The following is a 26,399-nucleotide window of genomic DNA, read 5'->3' as shown; positions in this document are numbered from 1 at the left end:
AGACACTTACTAGCTGTGTGACCCTGGGTAAGTCACTTAACCGTGTTTGCCTCCGTTTCCTCATCTGTAACATGAGCTGGAGAAGGAAATGGCAAACCACTCTAATGTCTTTGCTAAGAAAACCCCAAATGGGATCACAAAGAATTGGACATGATTAAAAATGACTAAACAATAACAAAAATTCTTATTGCACTACCTTAAGGTTTAGAGTTGCTCCAAAAATGAAGTAGTTCACATGTGGTGAAAGTCAGCTCCTCATTAGACCTGCTTAGTCTGCATGACTCACAGTAACAAAGGATGACAAAGTCCAGGTGTGTTCCTCCACATCAAAGCTCACTCCCATGCTGTTCCTCTAGACCTAAGGCCATGTATTTGCTCCTCTTCTCTCCAGAAAGCTGAGTCCAGGATCTGGGTGATGTCCACAGCTCTCCCCCAAGAGACTCAGTCTTGGAGTCTTCATTGCTTCGCTGTTGACATTTCTGGGACCTCATGGTTCCCCAAGGGAGGGCTATTTGGATAACGGGCTTCCTAGTCCACTCTTCGCTCCCCGTGCACACTCAGCTCTCTCTGGAGCTTTGACGCCCCTGTGAGCTTCCTCATTTAGCCTCCAGTCCAAGAGTATAGCTTAGAGCTATCATTGAAGCTCTTATAGCCTTGACTCAATCAAACATCCTTAACAAGGTATCAATGGGTAAATAACTACCCAGATTAAGGATACTCCTTTCCCCTATATACCATTAAGGAGATGTCATCTACCATCTCTCAATGTGGGGCTAATGAGGATATGCTTTCCATCAGGAGATGTCTTCAAAGGCAGAACTAAGACCTTTGCCTATAAACTTACCAATCTTGACCAGTCTCCTCCTGGTCACACCATCCTCAAGTCACCTTATGTCAGATGATGCTATTTCCAGGGGATTTATTATTTGAAAGGTAGCAGTTGGGACTAGGGTGGCATAGGAGGTGTTTTAGAATACCCAAGCAGTTCTTGGACCAAAGTATTCAAGGACTTTGGTCTAAATAACAGAAATCTATAGTAGAGCTGAGACAAGATGCTTAAAATCACCAGTGTGTAATCATCCACAGGAGAATTTAAGCCTCTACACTAACACAATTTGGTTCATCATTAAATAAAAAGGCTATGTAGCCTAGAAAGTGGAGTTTTCTTGAGTGAAAAATATGGCCATTTATAAAAAAATTTTAAGTTTCATTCATGGAGCATCCCCTGTGTGCTTGCTCTAGGCCACTGCCTAACTTGTCCAGTCCTCTTCTCGTTCTGGTCTTGAGAACATCTGACACTGAAAAGACAGACTCTGACCTGAGGGTGCAGGGGTGCAGGGCAGCATATCTGGTGATGCAGAGAACACGGCCCAGATCTTTTGTGTTCCACACCATAACCAGCATGCTGTGTGTTGGTTCATGGGTTAACCATTCAACATGCAGAGATGGGCTGGGCACCAGAAATGGCTCCCGCCCGTGTTCTTCCTTCTCCCAAAGCCAAAACAAACTCATGCTATTTTGATGGTGTCATCCCAAAGGATGTGTTTCCTCCTGCTCTACTTGAGATAGTTTCCAAAAATGGAAAACCATAATCGACTTACCAATTCACTTAGAACCAGTGTGACCTTGGGCTAGTCACTTCACTCTGCCCATCTGTAACATGAAGTGGTCACACTAAATCCCTTCTGACATCCTTTCTAGCTCTAAATCCATAATTCTGTAGATCAGTCTTTATTGAATACATTTTATTTGCTCAGCATTGTAAACAGGAACAAAAGGGAAGGAAGAATTCCCTCTCTGGGCATTACTTTCTTCATCTCCACAGTGAAGGGACCGAGTGAGACGATCGTTGATGTCCTTGCCAGCTCTAACATCCCATGACTCTATGATTCAAGAAGAGCTTCATGACCATGTCCTGGTTCACTAACTCTTCTTTTGATTTCTGATATAAAAAGTTGGATCATTGGTTTAGAGCTGGAGGGACCCTCAAGGTCAGCAAGTTTAAGACCCTCACTTTTTAAAGATGAGGAAATGGAGACCTAAAGTATAATGAGACCTAAAGTCAAGTGCCTTGACCAAGGTTATACACCCAATTAGAGTCAGAGGATGAATTTGAAATCAGGACTTCCTGACTTTCTAGCAACATTGCCCCACACTGCTCACCATATAAGTTAATTATCAAATCTCCTAAGTATTTAATAGGGACCCAAAAAAGACCCATAGATTTTTCACATATTGCTGGACAGCTATCCGCATGACACCGAGGGAATACAGTAGAACAAGAAAATAAACTGTGCTTCACTGGAAAGATACGACTCATGTAGCATCATAAGATGGGCATTCACCCAACTGAACTGATGGTCTTCTTCTTGGTTGGTCCTCAGATAAGAATTTCTGCATGGCCATTCTGGACTCCAGATTGCTCATGGCTGAAATCACAATCAGCTCAGTTGGTATTCAGTGTCAGCCAGCTCACAGGCCAGTGACGATGGCTGAACTGATGGATTCTCAAGGCTGCTAATGGGCTGGATTCTTCTAGACCTTCTGGAGGCTATAGCAATGCCCAGCTGCTCCTTGGTTAGCCATGTGTTAAACAGTCCAAGCCATGCTTGTGGAATATCCTTATTAAGCTGGAGAGGTACCTGGAATTCTTTCTTGGTGGTCAACCTTGTGTAGTCAAGCAGGAGTTGGAGAATAAGTTCCTTTAGAGAGTATGACATAGTGCTTGTCCTCAAGAAGCTTGTGATCTAGTTGGGGAAAAAGACTACCACACATTAAACAATTAGAAAGTAATATAAACACACAAAATATGACTACACCCAAATGAGATGGATTTTCTTCAGAAAACATATCAACATTCACACGAGTGAAAAGTGTGTTCCCCTTCAAAGTAGTGTAACAACAATGCTGCTTGCCGCTACTGTGGCTGTGTAAGGCCAATAACACCAGCACACATGAGGGCTACTAGCACAGGTACTTTGATCTGCTTTTCTAAGGAAAGCAACTTTAAGGGGCTTACAATGTCAGTTTAATTAAACATACATATATCATTCACTTAGTTCAGGGGAAAAAGTCAGCACCCTGAACTTCAGAGAAAATAAAAACAGATATCACAAGCAGAAATTATATAAACAGAGCAAATAGACACAAATCAACAGACAGGGCTTCTAGCTGTCTGACCAAGACATTACGTACATAGTTACCAGAGAGAGGAGCACCAACGGCTGGGTTTTCAAAGCCGGGGAGTTCCTTAATGGCTACCCAGAGTCTTCACACCAACACTCTTCTAATGAATATGCCCCCAACAAAATGTTAACTTCAGAGTATATATACACTGCAGCAGGGTCAGAGTGCTTCACACCTCCTGAGGGTTTCACACTTCTCCTGACCTAACTAGCAAAAGGGTGTGGGCCTTCCTACAAACAAAGGCAAGACTCAATCAAAGGCATTTGACTGCTTTAGTGCTGAGAAGCACTCCAAAACAAAAGACAACAAAAAAAATCCCACTTTGCCTGTCATTACAAGTAGTCACCCTGGGCGTTTATCATTCTATTAAATCAGCTATTGCCCAAGGCATTTTTAAAAGAAATCTTCTTGCCATCTGCTTTGCTTCCCCTTTCAAAGAACTGTGATATAGAAGATAGAGCACTGGACGCAGAGTCACAGAGACATGGGCTTAAAGCCTGTCTCAGATACTTAATGGCAGTGTGACCCTGGACAAATCACTTAACCTCTCTGGGCCTCAGTTTCCTCACCTGTAAAATAAAAAGGCTGGACTCAATGATGTCCAAGCTTCCTTCCAGATCTAAATCTATACTCCTACGACCTATAATCCTATGAAGAAAGTCTCTCTTTAGAAGAGACTTTCACAACAGTCAAGAGCTTTAGCTTACATCTTTCTACCCCAGGTCATCAAAGAGACATTTATTTCTGCTCCTGAGCTTTTGTTTCTTTCTTCTTTTGGTGGGGGGGGGGGTGGTGGCAGAAGGGCAACTTTTTTCTCAGCTTTTTTATGATGGACCCCCTCCACAAAGTAAACACATTTTGGAGGGCACATGCATCCACAATATTAAACCAGTGGGCAAAGTGACCAGGGAGCATCAATTATTACTGTTTCCATTTCTCCACAGAAAAATACAAACTCTGCTGGTTATCCCATAGGTCCTACTGCCCTTTGAGGAAATGCCTGTCTGATCCTCTCTCCTTGCCACCTGCCTGCAGGATTGAACCTCAGGGAAAGAGATAAATGAAGAATTTGGCTATTTCGTTCAAAAATATATATTTGTTATTTTAAAGTAACTGGAGGGTACAGTAAATTAATTGGTTTTTTAAAGGAAAAACTCCTAAGGCTTAAGGAGAGGTAAGGAGATATCTGTGGGAAGAAAGCATTTTTAGGCCAAAGGCCAAATAAATCTCTTGGGGCCAACAAGGAGAGATGGTTGAGGTCACAGCCTGGTTATGTCAGACTTATAGTCAAGAAGGCCTGGCTTAGACATTGTCTGGGTGATCCTAGTTCACTCTTAACCTCTCCCAGTCCAAGTTCTCTTATTTTAAAAATAGAGACATTACCCATTTTGGTGTTATTGAGTCATTTTCATCATGTCCGACTTTCCGTGACCGCATTTAGGGTTTTCTTGGCAAAGATACTGGAATGCTTTGCCATTTCCTTGTCCAGTTCATTTTACAGATGGGGAAACTGAGGCAAATGGGAGTAAGTGACTTGCCCCACTAATAGGTGATGAGGCTGAATTTGAACTTAGGTGTTTCTGACTCCAGGCCCAGCACTCTCCATTACATCACCTACCCATCTGATATTACCTAGAAAGAGCCACTACAGAATATAGTAAATAGAGAATTAGCTTCAAAGTCAAGGAAACTAGTTCAGGTCCTGCCTTTGACACAAGCAGGCTTCATGACCTTAATCATATTAATCTCTCAGTGCTCTAGACTCTAAGTTAGCTGCTGAACTAGTCAGTGATCTGCACTGAGAGAAAGCCCCTGCACCTGGGAGGAGTCCCCTGTACCAGTATAATTACAGGTCCAGTCCCTATCCCTAATATCCTTAGCATTGAAATCACAGGGAGGTTAGGAGCTCGAATGTCTCCATAAAGCACTTTGCAGGGGAGGGGAGGGCCAGCTGTTATTATCCAAAGGGCTGCTCTCTCTGACCTTGGCAATGCCACACATTTCTTTATAATAGGTGATAGTTTCTGGTTCACCTATGGCAGACACAGAATGATCTGCTAAAGATCTTTGCTCTTTTAATACCCATAACAAAGGACATTTTTATGGGGTGGGGGGGGGGGTTAGAAGGAAAGGGGGAAGAAAGAAGATTGCCCTGAGTATCTCCCTCCTCTAGGATGTAGAAACACACACACACACACACACACGAAAAGAAAGCCAAGGAAAAGGATAGCTAACAAGGAATGTGTGAGCAGAATTCATTTTCATTTGTGATTTCTATCTCCGTGCCTTGACTATTGTCCTATCTACTCTACGTAAATCTCGGTCCTTCAATTCCTTCAGATGTGGCTTTAAATGCATCAATTTGTTTTGTTTACCTGTGCTTGCCTAAGACTATGAGCAAGTAAGATTGTGACTTGTCCAACAGCACACAGCTAATAAGTGACAGGATGAGGATTTGAACCCAAGTCCTAGACCAGTGGTCTTTCCACTATATCATGCTGGGAGAAAGGTTTCCTCTAAACTGATGAAATTATAGTAGAGACTCCTCCACCCCATAAAAGGGAGGATTATACTCTGTTGTATTATATTATACTATATTGTGTCATGTCATGTTACGTTATGTTATATATTCTCACTGGGAAACGGTAACGATGAGTGAGAGAGAAAGGGAAAAAAGAAAAGGAGAAAGAAGGAGGAGGAAGAGGAGGAAGGAAGAGAAGAAGAAGAAGGAAGAGGAGGAGGAGGAGAAGGGAGAGGAGAAGGAGAAGGAGAAGAAGAGATAGCATATGATAGATATCAATAGATATTCATAAAAATCAACACATCATCATCATAAAATCTGAGCTTTAAAATGAACATTTTCAAGAAGTCCAGATTAGCTTACTTTACTCTGTTCACTCTTTTGATGTGTGTCCCCTCAGGATTTAAAAGTTCAATTTGTGCTATATAATTTTGAATTTGTTCATATTTATTGCATTGTTAACTATTTTGAGTAATTGTGTGTGTATGTGTGGTGTTTTTCTAGGTAGAGTTGGGTTGGGTTTTTTTGGGGGGGAGGTGGGGAGTTCAACACTACAATTTCATCTGTATAGAGGACAACCTCCCTTCCTATGTGGTATAACGGAAAGACCGCTAGTAGAGGACCTGAGTTAAAATTCCAAAGCTTTGTCATCTATTAGTTGTATACCGTTGGGCAAGTCACAGTCTCTCTGGATCTTAATTTCCACATCCCCAAAAGAAAGGATGGGGTTGTGCTAGTTGAGCCCTACAGTACCATGATCCTACTATGCATAGCAGCAACATATCTGCAACTTATAGTCTTGGGAGGTATCAGGAGCACTGAGAGATTAAGTGACTTGCCTAAGGTCACACAGCTAGTATGTCAGAAGCAGGATTTGAACCCAGGGTTTCCCGACTCCAAGGTCTTCCACTGGTGTCTTCTTAGGCTGCTTATGAGGTCCTAAGGGACAGGACTGTGTTTTATTTTTTAAATTTTGTGTGTTTCTTCCAATTAGTTGTTAGTATAGTCTTCTGTATATAGCAGCGGCTCAATAAATGCTGAGAGGACTGAGGGGAATCAGACTCCTAGATTCAGAGAATTAGCAGCAGAAGTGCCAACTATCTAGAATATAATAAACACCTGTGTGCATGCATAAATATACATATATAACACACATTTCAGGAATATATTTCTTGTATATACCTATCATCCCTATTATATCTATCTATAGATATCTATCTATATATCTACCACATCTATCTATATATTTCTCATATCTATCATACGTATAATATATATCATATATATAAGATATATATCCTATCTCTGTCATATGTAAGACATATTTCTATCATATAAAAATACATTGTCCAAAATGTATATTACACATGTATATGTTTGTCTGTGTCTCTGTATATGTCTATACCCCAGACACTTGGCATTTGTGCTGCCAATTTTCTGAACCCAGGTGTCTGACAGCCCTTGGTCCGGGCGGCCTCCAAATATGTCAGGATTCTTGCAGAATTTAACAAAACACTCACCACAGATCACTGGATTACTGAACATGAGATCTGGAAGGCTCTCCCTCAGCCAGGGCAGGCAGCCCATCATCTCTGTCCACAGGTGCCTGGGTGCAGTGAGAACCCGACTACTTTCCCCAAACTGCTCTTCTCTAAGGAGGCACAGCAACCCCTGACAATGACCACCCAGGGCACAGAATATTATATTTGCAATAGGAAAGTTTTAAGAGATGACCACACATACATTCCTCAGAGAAGCACAGATCTATCTAGAGTTGGAAGGGATCTCAGAGGCCATCTAATCAGCCCTCTCATTTTATAGTTGATGAAACTAATGCCCATGGAAGTAGAGTGACTTGTCCAATGTCACACAGGTAGTGTTCATCAGGTAGGATCTGAACCCAGTCCTTTGACTTTTGGCAAAGTCAATGCTCTTTCTATTGTACTATACTGTATCAAAATGTTGAGGAGTAGAGGTGACAAAATAATATACATGAAAATTCTTTGTAAACTATAAGGTGCTATGTAAAGGTAAATATTAATTATTATCACTATAGAATTTATGTTGGAATACAACATTACTTCTGAAATGTCAACATAATTAATAATTAATGGTGATTAATCAATCAATTAATTAATACTGTGTCAGGTGCTATGTTGGACCTATAGAAACTGTGGTCACAGCCCATCCCTCCTTTCTCCCTTCATCCCTCCATCCTCATCCCTAAAGCTGGAATGCTGGTCTACCTTCAGTAGGCCAATTACATTCCCAAGCTCCCAGCAGAATTCAGTCTGATCCTGGTTCCTTCATTTACTCCACAAAACATCTGCCAAGACCTGGAGGCCAGAGGCATGTAGAAACCATAAGATAATTCCTGGTCTTTAAGCTCTTTAATTTAAAAGACATTCACTTAAAAAACCCCAGAAAACAATACCATCTTCTTAGACCTGGGGTCATGTCTATTGGTTGCTCTTGGCTGGCAGCTCTCCAGAATCCAGATTTCTTCTATTGTTTTTCCAGTTGTCCATGTTCTTATCAATGGGGAAGCTGGGGTGCATTTTCACATTGAATGTGGCCAGTCCCACCATGGTTTTAGGGCGTAGGTCCACTACTCCCATTGGGTAGCTTCCTGGAAATAAAGGTTTCCGTCCCTGGAAGTTCCTAGAACTGATTTATCAGCTCTTCCCTGCTCACCAGTGAGGAATGGTGGTACCGGTCCCGAGAGGCAAAGTCTGCATTCTCCTTGGTGAGCTGAGTCATCTCCATGTCAACCCTGGCCAGGGATGGTGTCAAGATAATCTGCTCCTGGGGGGACTGCAGACTCCTTCAGTGAGAAAACCACAGAAGCACACAATCAGTCAGGAAGAATGTCAAAGAAATACTGGTGTGGCCAGACTTCGTCACCTAACGACACAGGTGCTGTTTCTACGCTGGGAGGCTTGCCAAAACCGCTAAGTGAGACAGCAGTTTCCATGCTGGCTGGGGGAGTCATTTACCAAAAAATGCCAGCTGTCACAAAACCTCGTTTTAAAAACTTTGTTTAAGATGTTCTGGTATGTTCATAGATTCGGGCTGTTTCTGAGATCATAGCTGGGAACTCTATCTAAAGCTGCCTGTCACCTCCAGGTATTCCTAGTACAATATTAAAAGGGGTGCTATTGTGTGGAAAAATCAGGTTCCGCCCATCTGGCAGCTCCTAGCAGGGAAGAACAGAGAGTAAAGCTATGTGCCTTTTGCTTAAAAGAAAAAAAGAAGGAAAACTGTATCCTTTTGATTAGAGAGAACCCAGACAGAGGCCTTTACATCATCCTCTCTTTCTCTTTGTCCTTTGACACATGTTAAGAAAGGAAGAAGAACAGGGTACACACACAGGCCAGAAAAATTCGTGCTTGCCCTTTGATTAGCGTTCAAGAGAAAAGACACAGGAACTGTCCTCAGTGGAACCCTGGGGGAGGCAGGGTGGCCCAGTGGAAAGAGTGGATGTTGGACCAGAGTGTCAGAAGTCCAGGATCCCGATTCCAGCTTTGTCTCTGACTGGCTGGGCTACCTTGTCTTCTGGGCAAGCCACTTCAACTCTAAGAGCACAACATCTCTAAAGTGGGGATAGGACTGACTCCCCCCCCCCCCACTGTCTGCCTGCCTTATGTGGCTGAGAGTCAAATGAGGTTGCCTTATGAGAATCAAAGTAAATGTGAAATTAAGTGCTTTGTAAGCTGTAGAAATGGAAGGCATTGCATTCAACCACTGCTTGCTGAATAAATCAACGTAGAAACAAATAGTGACGATGAATGTGTGGAAAATATTATACTATTTTATATCATTTTTGTAATTTCAATAAGACTCAGGGCCTGAACTACTTAAGCAGAAGAAAAGCCTGACCCTAACAGTCTCTTTGTTCTCTGAGTAAGCTCAGGGATATCTCTAACTTATGTCAACAAATCCAGATGGAGCATTCCTTGCTCTGTCCATGGCCATTAAGGGTGAAAACCTTGAGCCCAGACACTATCTTGAATTATGTGACTTTTCCTTATCTTAATATTTTATGGGCATATACCATGTTGTGGAATGTTAATGGCAAATTAAACACAGAGATCCTGCGGTTGTAATTCTAATTGACACTTTGTCAACTATCTAATTTGTTGAATTTACAATCTATTCCATTAAGGAAAATCCTCTTCTTGTATCATGGTTAAACATACATGGGGGTCATAAAAATGAGGTCATAGAGGCTTGCTAGCTCTGCTAAAATAACGTATATAAGTTTTCTCATTGCTTTGTTCAGGCAGCCAGAGTTTATACTCTGACTCCTTGTACGTACAAGTAAGCTAGCTCCGCTATGCTTTAAGGGAAAATAATAAACAACATGGATTTTTCTATCACCTAGCTCTGTTGTTTCCTTCAACCAAATTTTCAGGTTTAACAAATGAGAAGGTAAAGGGGCTTCTGAAACCAAAATGCTCTAAAGTTATTTGACTATAAAACATTCAGAGTTTCTAATGTCTCATAGAGGACCATTTTAATCCAAGTCTACAGACTTATCTCTAGATTAGGGTTAGGATAAACTGAGAAGAGTTAAAGAATTAGTTAGAAAGATATTAGATCAAGGGTGGGGACCCGTGGCCTTGAGGCCACATGTGGCCCACTAGGTCCTCAAGTGCGGCCCTTTGACTGAATTGAAACTTCACAGAACAAATCCCCTTAATAAAAGGATTTGTTCTATGAAACTTGAACTCAGGCCTCACCCAAGGATCTAGAAGGCCACATGTGGCCTCGAGGCCACAGGTTCCCCACCCTTGTATTAGACTGTACCTCAGGCATTTGTGGCTAGTAGATGGTGCTGGGCCTGGAGTCAAGAACACTTGAATTCAAATCCAGCCTCAGACCTTTACTAGCTGTGTGATCAACCCTGGCTAAGTCACTTAACCTCTGTCTGCCTTAGTTTTCCCAGCTGTAAAATGGGTGAAATGGTGCTTACCCCCTACTCTCCCCAGAGTTGTTGTGAGGATCAAATGAGATAATATTTCTAAAGCTCTTAGCACAGTGCTTGGCACTTTGTTGTTGCTCAGGCACGTCTGATTCTTTGTGACCCATAGCAGACCAATACTGGGCATGGGCTTTTCTTGGCAAAGATACTGGAGTGGTTTGCTGTTTCCTTCACCAGTGAATTAAGGCAAACAGAGGGTAAATGACTTGCCCAGGACCACACAGCTAGTGTCTGAGGCTGGATTTGAACGCAGGTCTTCCTGACTCCAGGCCCAGGGCTCTATCCACTGAGCCACCTAGCTGCCTCTAGAAGGCACTTAATAAATAAATGCTCCTTTCCTCCTCCTTCCAAAGCTTGCTCTATGAGATTTCTCCACTTCACTGCTTAATGTTTCTGGAGGCATACTGTTCCAACAAATAGTTATGTGTCTGATATGGAAAATTTGTGGTTCTGGATTCGTGGCACTTGAAAAGAAACTATCAAATGACTCTCAGACAAATATATACCCCTTGTAGTTCCATGTGTCCAAAGTACCATCGCCACCTATTGAGAATCCATCTAAACTGCAGGTTCAGGGTATCTTGAAGATGAATAAACCTCTTACAAGTGCTGGATCTGTACAAGCAAATTTATGAACTGACCACAAAGATCAAACCAGACAACATATAAAGGTTACACACACACACACACACACAATTAACACACTTTGCTAGTATAAAAATAGAAATCTCATCTGCACAGCTTTTAAGAATATAAGATAGGTTTCCTCGCCTTTAACTCTGTTTCCCAAAATGGGGATTGTGACCCTCACCACCAAGCTCCTGATGAAAACTACAAGATTCCTAGAGACAAGTGGCTTCTATCCAATCCCACTTCCTGAAGACATTCGAGGGAGGGTGTATGACTCTGAGATTGAGGGTTGCTTTGCTTGGAGTAAGTTTCAAAGCCACCAGTGCTTTGGTTGAACTAGAGAACATAGATATGGGATCATCAAAGGTATAGGCAGGCCTCCTTTTTGCCTTCTATCTTCCCTGTATACATGCACATAAAAAAAGCAATTTTAAGGTAATTTCTAAAAAGCTAGCAGATTGGTATGGACATGGCTAGGGTCACCATTTCAGAATACATCTGGAATATAAGGTCCTTGGTCTTGATGCTGAGTCCTATTTCAACCACAGGTAGTGGTCATTTCTAAGAATAATCTCATATCCAACTGTGCTTCTCTGGGACACTACAAGAGAGATGTCAGATGAGAAAACTAGAATGAAACGGAAAGAAGTTAAGCCTTAGTTTTAAAATTACAAGTGACTAAAAAGATCCCAGGAAATCAGATAAAGTCAGACATTCTCCCCGCCCGGCCCTCACACCGCCCCCATTTCTGGCTTTGGAGCTTATAGATATCATCTACCCACAATACACTTGTAGTGCATCCAATGCTGTCTCCCTCCGAACTAGCTAAGACATGAAAGAGGGTCCGTGGGAGTCATTTTGTGTTGGTATTTCATGTTCTGCGGACCCTGGATGGGAAAAACCCTAAATTCTCCTACTTTCAAGCAGGCAAAAGAGTGATTTATTGTTATACATCTGTCCCTCTTTTCTCCCCATCCCCAGTTCTATCCCTCTCTTCACAATGATCACAGTCTCTCTTACTTTCTCTTTAGCTTCTAAGCTATAGGGCTGAGCAATCCCAATTTGATCCAACCTGCAAAAACACCCAGGTCCAGCTCTGCTTAGGTGTGCCTAAGCCTGCAACCTTGGCTTCCCACGGGTGACAAGGAAAGGGAGTAGGAATCATTAGTTGGAGCTCCGATTTTATGAGAGGGGACTGTGGTACCTTGCCTTCTGGGTAATAAGGAAGGATGAAAACAATACAGAATTCTCCTGACAGCTCACACCCCTCCCCACCATGGATGTTCCCAAACGAATCAGAAAAATGTTGGTTCTTTCGCCTTGTCCAATCGAGTCTGGCAACCCCCACCCCCACCATGATTAATGAGGGATTATCACTTCAGTCCTGTACTTATTGGCTGCCTACCATCCCTGATGCACCTTTGACAATAAGTTGTGGTTGCTGTTCAGTCAATCAGTCATGTCTGACTCTTTGTGACCCCATGGACCATATTATCCATGGGGTTTTCTTGGCAAAGATACTAGAGTGGTTTGCCATTTCCTTCTCCAGCTCATTTTATAAATGAGGAAACTGAGGCAAACAGAGATAAGTGACTTGCCCAGGGTCTCACAGCTAGTTCCTGAAGCCAGAATTGAACTCAGGTCTTCCTGTCTTCAGGCCCAGCTCTCTACAGACTTTCTATCCACTGAGCCAACTAGCTGCCTCCAAGCATTAATCTGACAATTACTGTAGACTTAATGACACAAACAACTCTCCATATATTTGAGTTTCCTGGTTTGTTTGTGATGACTATGTTTCCTGTTCCATCAGACCAGAGGATATTAACCTCTTCTTTGTCACAGACCCCACTGGCAATGGAGTGAAGTGTCTGGACCCTTACTTGGAATAATGCTTTTAAATGAATAAAATACATAGTATTACAAAGAAAAGAACAGCTAGGTGGCTTAGTGGATAGAGCGCTGGGCCTGGAGTCAGGAAGACTCATCTTCCTAACTTCAAATCTGGCCTCAGACACTTCCTAGCTGTGTGACCCTGGACAAGTCACTTAACCCTGTTTGCCTCAGTTTCCTCATCTGTAAAATGAGCTGGAGAAGGAAGCGGCAAACTGCTCCAGTATCTTTGCCAAGAATATCCCCAATGGGGTCACAAAAAAATCAGACACAGCTGAAAAATAACTGAACAAATACAAAGAAAATCAGTTATATTTTATTACAGGTATCAAGATTTTTTTTTAAGTTCCCAAACCCTGGGTTAAGAACCCTTGCATCAGACGGTAAGCTCCTTGAGGGCAGAATGTATTTTTGTTTTTGCTCTATGTCTCCAGAACTTAGTATAGCGCCTGGCATATGATACATGCTTGGTAAATACTTATTGATTGGTTGATTGGCTACCCAAGAGTGTCCACGTTAGTACATTCTAGATGCAAATATTCAGAGGGCAGAGTCTTTATCTGAGTCGCTCTTTATAGATCAGTCAGCATAGACCCACGTGCATCTGGACTGAGTTCAATAAATGCATGTGCTATGTATGTGTGTATACAGAGACTTAATAAAAGCTTTTTCCTCGATGACTGATAAGAACTGTGCGGCTATGGGCTAGCCTCCTCATCTCTCTAGGATTTGGTTTCCTCCTCTTGAAATGAAGGGAGGTGGGTGTCGTGGAGCACCCTTGTAATCCCTGCTCCTGGAGGTTTCGCCCGCTGAGCCTGGTGGATCAATAAAGTTTGGGAGCTCTGAGCTATAGCAGGGCTAAAGACAAGCTGCTGTTCACATTTAGTGTGAGCAGCCAGGAGCAGGGGGGAAGCCGAGGGGGAAGGGGAGGCTACCGGACTGCCCAAGGAGAAGCAAACTGGTCTAGGTTAGAAAAACAGAGCAGATTAAAAGGTTCCTGGTGCTGGGCCTGTGAGGCATCACTGCACTTCCAGCCTAGGCAAGATAGAGAGATCCAGTCTCAAAAAATGATGATGATGGTGATGATGATGATAAGGAGGAGGAGGAGGAGGAGGAGGAGGAGGAGGAGGAGGAGGATGCTGGGGCTAGATTAGTTAACCTACAAGGTTTTTTTCCACTCTGACATTCTATGAGTCTCTAGATGGCAGCCCCCAAGGAGAGGGACATTGGCACTCTATCCCTATCCCTGGACTGGGAAACTCTAGGTAGATTGCGGTATATTGGGTTTGCCAAGGCAAAAAGAAAACAAAAAAAATGGAAGAAGGAAGGGTAGAGGAAGTAAAGTGAGAAAAAATCCTGATTACTTCAATAGGCTCTCAAAGGTCAAACTCACTTATCCTGATTGACATCCAAGTCAGGCTTGATTGGGGACAGTTTCACTGCACCCCAGATCCCAGGAATGTCATCTACCCACGGCAGAAATAGTAAAATTTTACACTAACCTGAACGAAGGTATCAGAAGGGACTTCATCCACCTGAAAAGGCTAAAACTGGTAGCAGCTCCTGTGGAGTCAGACAGATGCAAGCATAGCTTTGACAAAAGATCTTCCTGGTCCTGTTAATCACCCAATTTATCAAAACAACCCACATCATTTTAATCTCTATTACAAGCCAGTCAACTGGTATTTATTAAGCACCTACTAAGTGTCAAAAGTGGATTATAGGATTTAATAAATGTAAGAAATTTCTGAAAATTTTCCTGTAAGCCTTAACTCAGTAAGACGATGACCCCCAAATTAAGTAAAGTTTACCACAGACCTGCTTTTGAAAATAAAAATGGGGTGTGTATATGGGAAATCTTTAAAAGTTTATGAAAAGTGAATGTGTGGGAGAGAGAGAAGTAAGCAGGCTGGGAAAGTACAAATGACAATTTTTCTAAATCCTTTACAAAACAATCTTTTGGGGGTTACAGTGGTGGAATTTGTTTACGTATTATACAATTTCTCTTTGTATACACGTTACTCACCCTTTCCACCTCCTACTACGGGCACAGTAATAAAATCAATACTGCTATTGCTTCTAGAAAGGGGATATCAACCTGCTTCCCTATGGATAAAATCACCATCCCTATGGCTCTCCAGACTACGGTTCTGTTCCCTGGCAATCACAGGCAAGTACATCTCACTTTTGCATTTGCATTCTCTGGGCTTTGTACAGCGCCTGGATTATAAACACTTTCATTCATTCATTCATTCCCATGGTAAAGCTGAATTCTGAAATGTGGCTGACATTAACATTAATTATTTGGATAGTCTTGACATGACCTATATTCATCAACTAATATCCAATATCTGTTCAGGAAGTTAGTCATTGCTGACTAGCATTCAGAAAGCCAGCTGGCTAAGTTCAACTTACGCTGCCTGTTCGGTTAACGTTGACCCTCTAAAACACGATTACAGTATGGATGTCTTTGACTGGTATCGTTTTTGGTACCTATCAAGCAGTTTTGCTTAAAGGGAACACTAACCCATTTCAGAATTTAGCAATAACATACATAACTATAAAGACCCTCATTTGTGTGTTAAGGTCTTTAGAATAAACGTGTTAGATAAATCTAAGGTACAGTAAGCTTTTATTAATTATGATATTGTTGATTCATGATCATTTTAAAGGGGCCTGGACTAAAGTTTACCTTTGAACTACCTTTTAAAAATGGGGTTCTCTAAGTTAATACTAATAAACATAAAGATTGTTGGGGGAAGATGTTGGGGGTGGATCAGGATGTTTAAAGTACTTGAGAAAAAAACTGCTTCTTGGAACATTAGAAGCACCACAGACATCCTAATAATTGTTATGCTAATTATAAACCACTCTATATGCTAAGGAAGGTTCTCTAAGGACTTCTAGGTAAAATGCCTTTGGTGACACTGAATTATTGTTCATAATTAAAAGTTTATGTCAATTAAAAAGTACTCTATAATCAGAGGACTCACCAATTCTCATTAGCTTCCCCCCACAAACCCTCTGAGTCGATGAGGTTTTATTTTATTATTTAACTAATGTCATTACTACTTCATTAAAAATAATTATAATGTATCACCATAATTATGCTCCAAAAGATCTAGTACTTTGCCCCATTAACTTCATTTTGAATTTTGGAATCCTTGTTTTGTTGAAAAGAGCCTTCTTAATGTCTTTCTTCTGGCAAATGTTTCCTTAGGTATTGTGCTAATGAGGGCAAGGTAGCAGATACCTGTAATGGGCCAGTTAGCTTTGGGGTAAGATAATACTGATTCCATGGTCAAAGACTTGCTGCTGGTCTCAGGGGGTTCTGGATTATACAGGATCAGTTCAATCTAAAGCCAGTCCTATTATTTCAAAAATAACTCATATTGTATGCTTTGCATTGTGTTCTAATATTCCTATTCCCAGAATCCCTCTCCAGACTTCAAGACTGTAGGTTAGTGAAATAGTATTCAGGGGAGTCCTCTATCAATTCTGGAATGTGCTGGTTGTATAGTGGCTCCCACATCCTCTCCTCAGGTCTATAAGTTGCCAGTCTCCCAGGTGCCAGAGAAAGTCCTACTACTTCTCTGAGTTGAGAATATCTTACACAATATATTCTTTATAACAATATCATCAGCAGTGGTGGGTGAGAGCTTTAAAATGTAGCTTGAGGTCAAGGTGAGCTCATCATAGCAAATACTAGTGAAACTCAAGTCAGGACAGGACCAGCTAGTAAGATATACTCTCTGCGTGATGAGGAAGAGGCTATCGCCAGTTTTGGAGAATGTCTCCAGATGGGGAAGCTGCAGGTAGACAGCTGGAGCTGATACTTTGTACTCAAGGGCTCTCCAAGAGTGGGATTGCTCAGATACCTCTCTTTATGCCCATTGGGGTGCTCATGGGATACATAATAAGTTAACATCTTCTAACTCCTTCAAGTAGTCTATGGCAAATCAGTCAAGTCGGTTGCCAATCAGAGAGTTTAAGAGCAAAAAATAATATAAATATGCTAAAGACAAGGAAACCAAAAAATGCAGGGAGTCCAGAAAGGTAGTATTTTGTCCAAATTCAAGCTAGTACCTGGAAACTGGAGGGGTTTTTTGTTTCTAAAGGCAAAAATGCTCAGCCAGAAATGACAAATGACTTTGCGCACAGCCTAAGGTGGGCCCTGCTGACTCAGCCACCTATAGACAGGGACACATCTGACCCACAACATGTATCTAACATGCATGTGATGGATGTTAACAGGGCCACTTGAATTTGAAGAACACTTTTTTTGGCATGAAATCAAGCGACTACATCATCTAAAGACTCAGCTAAAATCTCAGCTGTTGGCCTCTTGCAGGAATCAATCTGCTTTTCACACCCCCTCACCATCTCTTCACTCCCCACTCCTCTCATAGCAGAACTAACACTTATTTCTACTTGGCAAAGCCCAGGGTAGCCAAGACTGGGCGCTGGTTCCTGCCTCCACAGGAAGTCTGTGAAAGCTCCTGAATGCAGGGAGACAAAGCAGTTCCGAATTTGGCTCCTTTCTGGTGGTTGCCCATACCTTGCCCAGATTCCTCCCTGGGGTTCTTACTTCCTGTGGCCAAGGCTGCTTCTTAATCACCCTCCCTGCTTTTTTCTTATATTGTTCCTATTATTCTTACAGATTTTGTGGTTTGTGATCCTTTATCTGGTTTCTGGAAACTTCTGCCCACTCGGCCTCATGTTGTACCTGCCCGCACAGTGCTAACCCTCATTGGTTTGCTATGGATTCCTGGGGACTTCCAACCTGCTTACTTCCTGCACCCTAGCCTGGTGGTCTCTTCTGTGTCTGTGTTCCAACTAAATGAACTAATTAAAATGGGGTCTACTGATTATTCATAAATCCTTTCTAATGAAGGACTTCTAAATTAGAACAGAGTTGCTTAAGCTTTTCTGTGTTAATGACCCCTTTGGCAGTCTGGGGAAACCTGTAGACTCTTTAGTAAAATAGTGTTTTTAAATGCATAAAATAAAACACACAGGATTACAAAGAAAACCAAATATATTGAAATAGTCATCAAAATGTTTTTAAAAAACCAAGTTCATGAATTTCAAGTTAAGAACCTCTGATCTATAGTAGGATGCCCTGACAGAAGAGGAGTGGCAAAAGGGTATCTACACTTACCAGGGTGAAGGCCAGGGCTGACTTGGCCTATGTAGAAATAGAGGATGACAGCAACCCCTATGTCAACCAAGGCATAGATCCATTGAATCACAAACATGATGGTGAGGGACCCGATGGCCTGTTGGTAAGCAACACATGGTAGTGTGAACGAATAATCCTGTGGTTTCCTACATGCCAAGGAAGCCTCAGTTCTGTTGTCTTAAGTAAATGGCCCATTCTCTAAGCTCTTTGGATAGTGATGGTAGAGGTGAAAGTTTGTAGAATGAAATATCCTCTTAATGCAAACTCCTCATTTAGTCCAATAATTTCAACACAATTGAACTAACAATAAATAAACAGACATTTATTAAGTGCCTGTTATACGCAAGACACCGAACCACTTAACAAAGCAACTTTCTACTTTCTTCCTGTAGAAATCGTATCTATCTCTATTAGCTTAGTTCATGAGCCACCCTTTTTTAACAAATGAGGAAACCGAGGCCCAATGAAGTTAAGTCACTTGCCCTACATCACATAAGTAGTAAGCATCAGAGATGAGATTTGAACCTAGGTCATCTGACTCCATATCCCTCCCTTATTCCTCTCTTCTATGCCGTAATGGACCCTTGTCAGCCAGAAATGATAGCTTCCTTATCTTAGTGTTCCTAAGGGCTGCATGTAGGAATGCTGCCCTGATGAGGTGCCAGAAATAATAATAGTGATATAAGGTTTACCAAGTACTTTACATGTGCCATCTTATTTGAGCTTCGCCACAAGCCTGGGAAGTGGGTGCTATTATTATCATCCTCATTTTACAGATGAGAAACTGGGGTAAACAGGGTTAAGTGACTTGCCCAGGGTTACACAGCTAGTAAGTGTCTGAGACTGGATTTGAACTCATGAAGGTGAGTCTTCCTGATTCTAAGCCCAGTGCTCTATCCACTGTACCACCCAGCTGTATGCATACTCTTCCTCCTCCTCCTAATAATAACAATGATGATAATCTGCTTGAAACCTATGGCAGGTAGGCACTGTTGTGTAGCTAAGAAATCACTATGCGTGACATAAGAAAACTGGAAAGTCACCACCGTGTAGGTTAGTTTTTCCCTAATGAAATTATCCCCGTTACTTAGTCTGTCAATAAATATTTATTAAGTGTCTACCATGTGTTAGGCACTATGCTAAGTGCTCAGGATACAATGAAAGGCAAAAGAGAACTCCTACCCTCAAGGAGCTCACAGTCTTGATGGGGGAGACAACATAGAAATAACCATGTACAAAAACAGCTCCATACAGTATAAATTGGAAATAATCAACAAAGGAAAGGCCCTAGAATCATGGGAGATTGAGAAAGATTTCTTATAGAAGCTGGGACTTGAAGCCAGGAGAAAGAGATGAGCAAGGAGAGAATTCCAGGGATGAGGCACAGTCAGTGAACATGCCCGGAGTCTGGAGATGGAGTGTCTGGTTTGAGGAACAGCAAGGAGACCGGTGTCACAGAGTAGAAGTGAGTAAAATGTAAGAAGACTGGAAAGGTAGAAAGGGGGCCCATCATGAAAGGCTTTGAATGCTAAACAGAGAGGACTAAGGCTTGAATCATTCACGTAGCTTCTTGGTTCCCCAAAGCATAAAAGTCCGATGCACAAGTAGTCAGAGCTCTCTAGTTTTGATGGACTTCCCACTGCCATGGCAGTCGATCCATCCTTCCACCCATGGGCCATCAGGACAAACATGGAGGTGAGGGGAGATGCCTCTAGCTGAATCAAAGCTGAACTTGGTAGGGCTTTGTTTCCATCTGCTGTTGAGCAAACTCCCTTTTATTAAACCTTCTATAATCTATGATTGTCTTATTCCTCTTCCAATCCTGAATTCCCCAGACTGTATTAAGTCAGGCCTGAGCCAATAAAAGATGCACAATAAGGCCTTGAATGTAGCTTTTTTTGGAGATTTGGTCTTGGCTTATGATTTTATCAATGTAAGGAACTCTCAAGTTACAGATCAGATGGAACTTAGAGTCTTAAGAAGTTCCCTGGGATTGACTGGTTAAGGGACTTACTTGACTCACAACTATGACTTATGTATCAGAGACAGGACTTGAACCCAGATCTCTGACTCTAGGCTCTCTAAACGCTACATAATACCGGATTTTTTAAAAACTAATTCCTCCCTCCCCCCCAAGAAATGTTGACTAAGTTGGTTGCATAACTTACCGCACATCCACCCACACAAATTAAATCTGAGGAACTTATGCATTTAGGAGAAGACTGCATGCTTCTGGGAACAAACACTCATTTACAAAGTAAAATCTCAATTAAAACGACATAGCATTAAAATTGCAAAATGGCCCTGCTGAGGCTCATCTAAATTATAATATGACAGTCTGACAAATTGTATTCCTGGGATCTAATAATAACAAGAATGATGAGGAGAGAGGGGGAGAGGCTCCCCTGCCTTTCATCCAGGCCTGGATTGCATGGAACTCCACCCATCCTTACATCCTGATCTGGACCCCAGAGCCAGCCGAGGTCAAGGTACGGTTACTCACCCCAAACAGGGAGACCCACGGGTTGCACAATTGAGTGTAGAAGGAAATCGGTCTCCTCTCGACATCCTGTTCCTGGGAATTAAGCTTTGGGAAAGAATCTGCAGAGAGGACAAACCCAACCCTGAATTCAATTGTGTTAGGTTACCAAGCCGTCTTCTATTTTTACAAGTAATCTCCTCCACCCTTCTCCCAGGTTTGGTAGGAGCTGCAAACCCCACCTCCTCTTCTCACCAGACAATATTGCATCGCTAAGTTTCTCTCCCTTTTCCAGTCCTTATTAGAGCTCTTCAAAGCCTTAGGATAAGAGTTAAATAAGGTTACTTTAGAACCATCAGTCAAAAATCACTCAATAATCCCAGGGTGGCTACTTCTCTGTGCTAAAAGCTTTGCAACACTTCTTTCCAAAAGCAATACAATTCTGTTTAGGGTGCTTAGGGGAAGAGTGCTGAGGTGTAAGTCCCCTTTTCCTTCATTGAGTTAAGAAATATCCCTTCACATGAATGGCGCCAGGAAAATTATGTTCTTGCCACTGACAAATACACAAGAATAGTATGACATAGTGGAAAAATACCTGGAATGACAGGCCTAGGTTCTAGTGACAGCTGTCTCACTTATTAGCTATATGACATTTTTGGTGGAGAGTCCTGTGAGTTCATCTGTGTAGGGAGTTCCCAGTGTAGAAATTCCTTCCTCCAATATAGATCAACAGCTGTTCTATAATTGATAATCTCAGAGACTTACCTAGGCTACAATAGATTAAGGGACTTGCCTATGGTCACAGAGCTAGTGTGTGTCAGAGTTAGAGCTTGAACCTAAAGGTCAGGACTCTAGCCACTGTCTACCATTACCTTGTTATGGGAAAAGAATGAGAAAAGCATAGACCAACTCTTATTCATCCATACATTCATTCAACATTAATTTATCTGGGCCCAAGTTTTCTCCTCTGTTAGACGAAGGGGGAACATCTAGATGGTCTCTGAAATCCCTCTTGGATCACAATACTATGATCCTATTAATGTCAGAATCCTTACAATCATTTGGAGATGTTCAAAGCCAGTGGGAAGCTCACAGCAGACCCTGTGACTGCTCCCTGGCTGCTCCCCACACCCATCCTCTCATTTCTTATTCTAGAATGTTCTACTCTCAGCCATCTGTGGTCTTCAAGGCAGGGGGAGTATGGTTAATGGAAAGCCACAAACCTTATTTAAGTAATCTCTTTCATTTCTTAGCCCTCAACCTCAATGAGTCAGTCAACAAATGACAGATATCCATGTAGCACTGAAGCTTTTCAAAGTACACTGGTATCTGTTATCTCATTTTAGTAGTCTTGCCAGGCACTCTGTAACTCTCATGTAACTAATGAAGAAATTCCCTCTCCCTCTCTCTCTCCCTCTGTCTCTCTGTCTGTCTCTCTCTGTCTCTCTCTCTTTCTCCTTTTTCTCATTCTCTCTCTTCTCTCTCGTTCTCTTCTTCTCTCTCTCTCTTTCTCCTTTCTCTCATTCTCTCTCTTCTTCTCTTTTTCTCTCTCTTTCTCCTTCCTCTCATTCTCTCTTCTCCTTCTCCTCCTTCTCCTTCTTCTTCTCCTTCTTCTTCTTCTCCTCTCTCTCTCTCTCACAGACACACATACACAAAACAAAGACACATGACACAGAGAGGTCTTATGCTTGTCCTAAATTAGTGGCAAAGCTAGGACTAGAAACCAAGTTCCTTGGCTCAAAGCCCTAGTTTTTTGTTTGTTTGGTTTTTCCCACTAGTCTAAGTGGCTCTGCCTGAGTACCCGGTTGCCATGTTGTTTATCCCTTGTTCTTGAAGAGGACCGGTGATGTCAGGAAAGTGATGTCATGACTTCTAAGTGAATTGGCTTTAAGTGAGGCAGGACTGTGCAAAGTCACCAACCTCACTCTCTTTTCCAGAGCCATCTGGGTCTTGGCAAGACATAGATCAGGACAATAGGAGATGGCCCTGGATGCAGTGGGAGACCTTGGCCTTCTTAAGTTAAGGTCCTTCCCAAATCCCAGTTTGTCTGAGGCTACACCCACTCAAGAAATGAGGCCAAAAATGGCCTCTTTTACCTACTTAAAAATCATTCTGAAAGGAGAAGACCCTCAGGGTCCCCATATGGTCTAGAGGAAAGAACTCTGATTCTGGAGTCAGAGAACCTGAGTTCAAATTCTGCTGCTGGTGCTTCCTGCCTATGTAACCTTGAGAAAGTAACTTGCCCTCTCTGGTACTCAGTCTCCTTGTCTGTAAAAATGAGAGGATTAGACTAGCTGGCTTCTGACGTCCATCTCCAAACCTACGATCTTATGATCCTGCCCACTGAGTTCACAGCAGAAGTCTCTGAACAGGACTTTCATGGCCTGGTATGAGTTCAATTTCCAAAATATTTTTTTAATTTAAATTATATTTTGTTGATGCTTTTTATTTTTACATTGTAGCCATTTCCCATCCTTTTCTTCCAGTTTGACCCATCCCTTATAACAAAGAAAAGCAATTCAGCAAAAACCTCTGATACACCAACATTACCTGACAACGTTTCTATTCTAGTGCTCTGTTTCTCTGAGGGGAGGAAGGAGGTATGGCTCATTACCTCTTCTCTGGGACCTTCGCTGGTGTTTTCCCTTACTCAGAGGTCGACTTCCTTTAAGCCATCTTCATTTTCATTGTCCTCATTATTATACTTAATTTTTTTTGGAGGGGGGAAGGCAGGACAATTGGAGTTAAGTGACTTGCCCAAGATCACACAGCTAGTAAGCAGTATACTTATTGATCTGTTGTTTCTGTTTATTTGCTTTACATAATTACATCATTCAACTCTTCCTATGTTTCTCTGAATCCCTCATATTCAATATTTCTCATGGCACAATATTTAATTACATTCACAGGCCATAATTTCATTTGTCTGATCAAATTAACTTGCTCAGGAACGTGGAAAGCCTAGGGAACTGGGGATTTCTTTTTCTAAGCTTGTTAATTACCACAGAGAAACCACTTTTATGTCTATTTTAAAACTCTGTTATGTTACATTGAAATGTCTTTTAAAATATGTGTTTTGGCTTTATGTCTGGATCAGAAGCAACAGGCTATAAACACACAAGAGACTGGCAGTGGTTGATAAAGAATCAAATATATGCTAACTTGCATGTTCTTTTAAAGTTACCTGATAGAAGGGAAAGATTAGGCTTGGTTAGCAACACCACCTGCCCCGCTGCTGGGGAAATTGTTATTGAGGAAAAGGTCATAGTGTTGTTTTTGCAAGTCTGCTGGCAATATATATGTATACATACATATATATGCATATAACACATGTATTATACAAAAATAATACATGTAATATATAATACACACAAATATATGTGTGCATTCATATATGTATACATGTAAATATTTATATGCATTTATATACACACGTTTCTGTATGTATGTGTGTATGTACACATATATATATTTAATTTCATGCTTTGCATGAGAATCTGAAGAAACAGGGGAAAACATGAGGAACTTGGAAAGGTATGTGACCTTTCCATGAGAAATTCTAGGTTGTCAAATTAAGACCTTGCCTGCTAGAGTAAAAAAAAAAAAATAGCTGGAGAAAAGTTATCCGTAGGAGAGGGTAGAGTCAAGCAGCCTTGAAGGCTTCAGTCCCTAAAGTATCAAGCCTAGAGATGTATCTATAGCCCCAGTTGGGCTTATTACACTTAAGAAAAGGCTCGAGTTGAACTAAAAATTCATGGTCTGTTCAGGTCTGAAGAAAACAAAAGTCAGATAAAGTAGTGACTGCAAAATACTAAAGGTACTGAATTACATTGGAGATATTTTTATTTCTTTAAATCTTGCTCTAAACTCTATATCAATTCTTAGTTAGCATCTAACTGTTTTCATGAAAAAATTGTGTATTTGATGGGAAAAAGCATAATTCAGTGGAAAAGTTTTTATATACACATGTATATATGCATATATATTTAATAAATTCTTTGCTAATCAGGTAATTGTATCGAATACATAAAACATTTGTGATTATGCCAGCCCATCAAACTTGGTGGTGCTGAACCTTGGGATTTGAATAAGTCCTCAAGATTGCCCAAAATATAGATGAGTGAAATTAAACATCTAGGATTATATAGCTACCACATATCAAAGGTAATCAATCATACTTAGGGGAAAGAATGGTGTTTGGACCAAGAGGTGATACACCAACCTAGCACTGCCTTGGTGACAGTTACCTGATTGTTCTATTAGTCCTGATCAATCAAATCAATCAACAAGCATTTCTTAAGCAACTGCTACGTTCCAGGCACTGTGCCAGTCACTGGAACAGAAATGAAACCGTCTCTGCCTTCGAGGAGCTTATACTCAGGCATATATATATATATATATATATATATGTATATATATATATATATATATATATATATAAACAACCCTGGGTTCTAAGGCAGAAGATCTGGGTTCCAGTCTTGGCTCCACACCAGCTCTGTGGCCATGGATGAGCCACTTTACCTCCATGAGACTTAGTTTATTAGTCTGTAAAATGGAGATATTAAATGGGGATATTAATATTTGCCCTATTTACTTCTTTGTAAGAATCCTGAAAAAGGAAAAAAAAAACCACTTTTTGTTAGGTTGTAAAAGAATGCATGAATGTGCTATATAATTCCCAGGGAGATTGTGTTCAGAGATGCTTGAACAGGTGTGACATTGCAGGATGACAGCCACTCATCCTGCGGATACCTGTTATTAGCATTTCCAAAGCCTTCCAACTTCATTATTGGAACTTTTTCCTTTGGTCTGAGGTTCTACAAAGATGTGAGTCTTGGGTACAAAGACTGCCAATCTGGAGAAGCCATGTAATAGAGCCTGAAATACCAGAGAATGGTAACAAAGGGAACTATCAGATGTCCTGAGAGTGAGTTGGATAAGTAGGCATTTGCAATTTAAAAAAAAAAGTAAAATAGGTCTGTCTCTCTCCATTCCAGTGAATTCAAGCTTCAATTACAGGATTTAGAGCTGAATGAGACCTTAGAGAAAATGCTCAAAGTCTTCTTCAAGTGATTTTATGAAGCTGGGATTTGAACCCAGGTCTTCATATTCTTTCCACTCCCTCATGTGACCCAGTCTCTGTATGCCTCTCTTTTTAGGTCTTTTTTTTCTTCCTGGGTGTATTAATATGTCTCTCTCTACCTGGTGCAGTAGATAGAGTGCCAGGTTTGGAGTCAGGAAGACCTGAGTTCAAATCCAGCCTCAGACACTCACTACCTGTGTGACCCTGGGCACATCACTTAATCCTGTTTGCCTCATCTGTAAAATGAGCTGGAGAAGGAAATGGCAAATCACTCCAATATGCTTCACCTTCTTCTTCTCCTTGATCTTTGTCAAGAAAACCTCTAATGGGGTCATGAAGAGTGGGACACAACTGAAAAACAACAGAATGCCCTTCTCCCTGGGTCTGTTCCCCACCTCGAAAATTAGTCAGCTGCTCTCGCTCTTTTGGGGGGGGTTGTTT

The 26,399-nt window shown here is 41.5% G+C and overlaps 1 protein-coding gene across 1 annotated transcript in view; it reads right to left on the bottom strand.

The window, feature by feature from the left end:
• Positions 1-8,368: 8,368 nt before the first annotated feature.
• SLC12A8 (solute carrier family 12 member 8) overlaps positions 8,369-26,399 on the bottom strand; it is a 156,210-nt gene continuing 138,179 nt past the window's right edge. The window contains exons 10-13 of the mRNA XM_036744094.1: positions 20,897-20,994; positions 18,373-18,490; positions 14,714-14,774; positions 8,369-8,531 (exon numbers count right to left, since the gene is read on the bottom strand). Coding sequence (XP_036599989.1) covers positions 8,369-8,531; positions 14,714-14,774; positions 18,373-18,490; positions 20,897-20,994 — 440 coding nt within the window. The remainder of the gene's footprint in view (positions 8,532-14,713; positions 14,775-18,372; positions 18,491-20,896; positions 20,995-26,399) is intronic.

This window comes from Trichosurus vulpecula, chromosome 2, assembly GCF_011100635.1.
Source record: "Trichosurus vulpecula isolate mTriVul1 chromosome 2, mTriVul1.pri, whole genome shotgun sequence".
Classification (NCBI taxonomy): Eukaryota; Metazoa; Chordata; class Mammalia; order Diprotodontia; family Phalangeridae; genus Trichosurus; species Trichosurus vulpecula.
The sequence above is the reverse complement of the archived record's forward strand: the minus strand, read 5'-3'. Positions and strand labels throughout refer to the sequence as shown.